Source organism: Pecten maximus, chromosome 1 (assembly GCF_902652985.1).
Source record: "Pecten maximus chromosome 1, xPecMax1.1, whole genome shotgun sequence".
NCBI lineage: Eukaryota > Metazoa > Mollusca > Bivalvia > Pectinida > Pectinidae > Pecten > Pecten maximus.
This window is the reverse complement of record NC_047015.1, coordinates 56,999,585-57,005,641: the sequence shown is the minus strand read 5'-3', so window position 1 is coordinate 57,005,641 and position 6,057 is coordinate 56,999,585. Positions and strand designations below refer to the sequence as shown.

The following is a 6,057-nucleotide window of genomic DNA, read 5'->3' as shown; positions in this document are numbered from 1 at the left end:
CGAAGTATCCGGTACTCTAGAAATCGTAATCGTTTTGGGATTAAAATGGACGGATGAGGCATTAGCCTGGGGACCTAGCCAATCATAGCTACAGGGGCAGTATAATCATCCCTCAGACTAAAATCTGGACCCCCGAACTCTACAACGTAAAAGCTGCCGATACATTTGAAGCGATTGGTGGTGGGAATTTTAAAGCCATGTTGGTTTATAATGGAGACGTTCACATGTTTCCCGGTGGAATATTGAAAGTCAAATGTTCGCCAGATGTAGCCAAATTTCCGTTTGACATTCAAACCTGTTCTCTCGAAATTCTACCATGGATGTACACCACTTTGGATACATTGTTTACGGCAGTCGCTTCCGAGTTAGATTTGACCTACTATGAAGTAAATGGCGAGTGGACAGTGCTGGAAACTAGTATAGAAACAGGCAAGAAAGGGGACTACAGCGTTCTAATAATCAGCATCAAAATGGAGAGAATTCCGCTCTACCATATTGTAAATACATTGGTGCCGATGTATTTCCTTGGCTTCCTTAACCCGCTTGTCTTTATCCTGCCGTGTGACTGTGGAGAAAGGTCCGGATTCACATTGACCATGCTGCTGTCATACACTGTATTCATGATGGTCATCAACGCCGCCCTGCCCCAGACGTCAAGTCCAATGGCCGTGCTCTCGTTCGTGACGTTTGGAGCGCTTGTCTTTAGCGGAATCATCACAGTTCTGAATTGCTTTCAATTGCGCATGTTTCATAGAGATGAAAGCGTTCCCGTACCAGCTTGGCTTGTGAGGTTGGTAAAACTTCTCTCATGTTCTGGTACGAGGAGAAGGGTGAAACCGGATGTTGTTGTAAATGTTGAAAATGAAGAGATTTCCAGTTCGAATAGTGTCGTTACGTGGAAGAGGGTTGTTGATGTATTAGACATCTTTTATATAACTGTGATTTACATCACCGGTATCATCGGCACTATCGTCGCCACGGTTTACCTAACCTCCAAGTAAATCAATCTATGGGACATACATATGTCTGGGTCACGCTGGACCTGACATTTGACAGTTATTCATAAAAAAAACTATGGGAATTATGCTCAGTGTTATTCTTGCGGGAAAGCCAGAAGATCGTATCGTCTTTCCAATACGTTGTACTTTAAACATTTTTGTTTTATTCTAGTTCATGATTTTTCGTTGCACCGTTAATATATAAATATATATATTTATATAATTTCTGTAATTGTGCTTTCAAAAATATTTTGGCAATGCTATATGCTGTGATTTCAAATATAATATCGGCAATGATATATGTTGTGCTTTCAAAAATAATATCGGCAATGATATAATTATTATGTTGTGCTTTCAAAAATAATATCGGCAATGATATAATAATTATGTTGTGCTTTCAAAAATAATATCGGCAATGATATAATTATTATGTTGTGGTTTCAAAAACAATATCGGCAATGATATATATACCTAAAAACAATTGTACAATGTATGAATTGCTCTCATATGTAATTCTGACAGAATTCAGAAGTATCAGTCACTACCGATACAGAAGATAGTCTTGTTTAATTCCAAAAGCCAGTTACAAATATCTGTCTAGCTTAATTGACGCCTTTAAGATATCGTCAAATAGCTTATACTAAGATACAGATTATTATTTTTTCTATATTATCGAAGTTTTAATCAAACTAACTACGATATACTAGATCGTTTTCATAAATGAAACAAAACTACAATTATTCAACGTCGTTTCTGTCTCGTTTTACTCACTAAACGTAGAAAAATTTAGATAGAATGTAAAAATGTATTTTTATATGATGAACTAAATCCTCGAACAAAAGTAAAGATCTTAATTATGGAAAAGTTTTCACTATCCCTTATAGTCAACCTGAAGTTTTACTGCAGATGTACGTATCAACCTTAAGCTAGACTTACAATTGTACCTCTGTGATCTACATTACTTTTATACAGTACTAAATTTTAGTTGCAGTAAAATTTACATATTCTATAAAACGGAACTAAAACGCCATTTCTTAAAGCGACTTTATCTGTACATTTCATTTCCATACGGCGATTCCTTTTTTTTTTAAATGATGAAAGGCGTTTAAGGAATAGCGTTACCTGAGTAGGACATCATATTTTATTTATTTACTCTACTTCGTCTAGTCTACTTGATGATACCAATTTACAAAAATTCTCTCAAAAAAAAAAAAAAAAAAATACTCCTATGAATTATTGTTATTCTGAATTAGTGTACATGTATGTTAATTGAATGTGTATTCAAATATTTTTTAAAAGTTTATTTAAAGAACTGCAAAGAATTCTCGCAAATCCTGAAAATCGCCTTATTCATGCTGTCAAACCAAAGTATCACAGATACATGTACATGTGTATATGTACGTATCAGAATCAAATTATCAGTATTTTATCTTTTTTTCTTGGCTGTGTGAATTTTTATGACATTTTACATTAACGCCAACCTCAAGAAAATGCTTCAAGTTGTTGGCAGTAACGAGCTTCTACTTTTTGTAGTTCTGTAGAAACTTTTGCAGAGCTAAAATTATATTGTGTTTTTCATTGGCTAAATTTATTATTAATAAAAATGAGATAATTATTTCACTATACTGATGTCCATCCTGTTTTACCATGTATCATTGTTCTCCATTTGTTATGATGTTCATATTCGCTGCATTGAACTGTTTACGAGAATAAACAAAATTGGCATCGTGGTGTAGCGTAGTGTCAAATATTTAACTTTGTACACACGAATCAAATTAAAGTAGAAAGCATTTTGTCTGAGAATTGGCTCAAACTTGTCAACGTTGAGGAACAACTAAAACTAACTTTTGCTTCACAGGTATGTCGTCTTGAGGAAATAATATTCTTATTGAAGCTGCCATTCTCTTTTGAAAACATACTTAATATTTTCACTTTTATTCAACATTCTCGCGTGGTGTTAAAATGTGTGAAATTTTGAATTCGTGCGGGAATGCGCCGTTGCTAAATTGGCCATAATTCGTTTCCTATGTGCGCTCGAGCTCTCTTGAAAAGAAGATAGTATCAGTGCCATATGGTATACACACTTAATCATTGACATGCGCTGGGGGTGGCTTGTCATCCAATCTTTCCATTGTTACATATGCATTTATGATATAATAAATGACGTCTCAAACCAGTCAGTCGTGTTCATGATAAAGGCTATATCTGATATATGTGTTTGAATTAGTGTGCGTGTTATTTTCTCAATAACACATTTAACGGTCAGAACCTTTATGACGTCATGATGTCAGTGCAGAATATATTTCATAATCTCGAAGATTTCAACTAACACATAGATCTATTTTGTGAAGGCAAACCTAATACATTTTTGTACGTCAATTAAGTTATAAACGACATAAGCCTGTGGAACTGACATGCTATATTAATACCGAATCGTCTAGATGCGACGAAAGTACTAAAAACGTGTTGTCGAGTTTTTATTTGTCTATAATTCATCATCAAGCTAGTATCCGGAACTGGTGATTTTGTATGTTACTGTAGTATACTGTATTGCGTAATTTGTGTCGGTACATGTACATCACCGGAAGTTGTTTTCATATTTAGTTTGGAGGAGTTAAAAGGCAATCGCAACATCTCGGGGAAATTTCCGGCAACACTCGGAAATCTACTCCCTCGAATTTCCGGCAACACTCGGAAATCAACTACTCGAGTAGATTTCCGAGTGTTGACGGAAATTTCCCCGAGATGTTGCGAAAAGGATAAGTTGGATGTAACACGTTTCTGACATTTCAATACACAACCACGCGAATGAATTACAACACAACAATAGACACACGTGATATTTCTTTAAAAAAATAATTGTATGCTTCGGAAACCTCCGGTTCAAAAGAAAGAAAAATATTTATTATGGAGACGCCTGTGAAAAAAATTGAATATAGAGAGGTTTTTATATTTGCAACACGAACAAAACTGCATATTATAATTATGGAACACATATTTTGTACATTTGCTACTTCAGTCCAACTACTTTCAATACACCACATAAGAGTAATTGACTTACGGTGTAATATAATGTGTTTTTGGGTAATATATATATTTCTCTCGGTACAACTGCGACAGAAAATTTCAATCTATATCTTCGGATCACCAACACATAGTGTGTATGATACATTGTGCTAATAAATAGATATATAACATCTCATTGAAACGTTAGTTTTTTTAGAACGCCGATGTGGTGCAGTGGTATAAGCTGCGGGTATTTCTGGCTAGGAGATTGGGTGCCGTAGATCGTGAGTTCGAGGCCCGGTCAGGGCACGAGTCAAAAAGTTGTTTTCCTTCATCATTTGTGTTACTATATAAATTATATCAATTAGAAATTGTTCACAACTACATATATGAAAGATGGCTATATGTTTCCAAATGCTATACAGAAAGACACATTTTTGGTATCAACTATGGAAGCGCGTGGGTTAACATAGGAATATTATTTTCGAAAATTACCGTAGCAAATCAAACGTTTTAACCGTAAAACAATTACACTTGTATGTATATTTAAACCATTGTCAGTCTTTATGTTCCCGTTCGTACGTAGATTAAATAAAAAAGCCTATACATTACAGATATAAAGCTAGAGGCTATCATGTCTCGAAAACAGACACGGTCAGTCTCAGCATTACAAAGATAAAGCTAGAGACGATCATGACTCAAAAACGGACACGATCAGCCTTGGCATTACAGAGACTGAGCTAGAGGCTATCATAACTAAGAAACGGACACCATCAGCCTCCGTATTGCAGAGATCGAGCTAGAGGCTATCATGTCTCAAATACGGACACGATCAGCCTCCGCATTACAGAGATTGAGCTAGAGGCTATCATGTCCCTACTACGGACACGATCAGCCTCCGTATTGCAGAGATCGATCTGCCGACTATCATGTCTCAAATACGGACACGATCAGCCTCCGTATTACGGAGATCGAGCTGGAGGCTATCATGTCTCAAATAAGGACACGATCAGCCTCCGTAATACAGAGATCGAGCTAGAGGCTATCATGATTCAAATACGGACACGATCAGCCTCCGTATTGCAGACATCGAGCTGGCGGCTATCATGTCTCAAATACGGACACGATCAGCCTCCGTATTGCAGAGATTGAGCTAGAGGCTATCATGACTCAAATACGGACACGATCAGCCTCCGTATTGCAGAGATCGAGCTGGAGGCTATCATGTCCCAAATGCGGACACGATCAGCCTCCGCATTGCAGAGATCGAGCTGGAGGCTATCATGTCCCAAATACGGACACGATCAGCCTTCGTATTGCAGAGATCGAGCTGGAGGCTATCATGTCCCAACTACAGACACGATCAGCCTCCGTATTGCAGAGATCGAGCTGGAGGCTATCATGTACCAAATACGGACACGATCAGCCACCGTATTGCAGAGATCGAGCTAAAGGCTAGCATGTCCTAAATACAGACACGATCAGCCTTTGTATTGCAGAGATCGAGCTGGAGGCTATCATGTCCCAAATACGGACACGATCAGCCTCCGTATTCAGAGATCGAGCTGGAGGCTATCATGTCCCTACTACGGACACGATCAGCCTCCGTAGGCTATCATGTCTCAAATACGGACACGATCAGCCTCCGTATTGCAGAGATCGAGCTGGAGGCTTTCATGTCTCAAATACGGACACGATCAGCCTCCCTATTGCAGAGATCGAGCTGGAGGCTATCATGTCTCAAATACGGACACGATCAGCCTCCGTATTGCAGAGATCGAGCTGGAGGCTATCATGTCTCAAACACGGACACGATAAGCCTCCGTATTGCAGAGATCGAACTGGAGGCTATCATGTCCCAAATACGGACACGATCAGCCTCCGTATTGCAGAGATCGAGCTGGAGGCTATCATGTCCCAAATACGGACACGATCAGCCTCCGTATTGCAGAGATCGAGCTGGAGGCTATCATGTCCCAAATACGGACACGATCAGCCTCCGTATTGCAGAGATCGAGCTTGAGGCTATCATGTCCCAAATACGGACACGATC

General features: G+C 38.4%; 1 protein-coding gene across 1 annotated transcript; it reads left to right on the top strand.

Annotated features, from left to right (window-relative positions):
* The first annotated feature begins 224 nt into the window (after positions 1-224).
* On the top strand, positions 225-1,001 carry LOC117321503 (neuronal acetylcholine receptor subunit alpha-6-like). Its single transcript, XM_033875926.1, has one exon. It carries the CDS (start codon positions 225-227, stop codon positions 999-1,001), a length of 777 nt encoding a protein of 258 aa, XP_033731817.1.
* Positions 1,002-6,057: the final 5,056 nt, after the last annotated feature.

Coding starts and splice junctions, on each gene's coding strand:
- LOC117321503 (XM_033875926.1), top strand. CDS start 225: ATGTTTCCCGGTGGAATATTGAAAGTCAAATGTTCGCCAGATGTAGCC.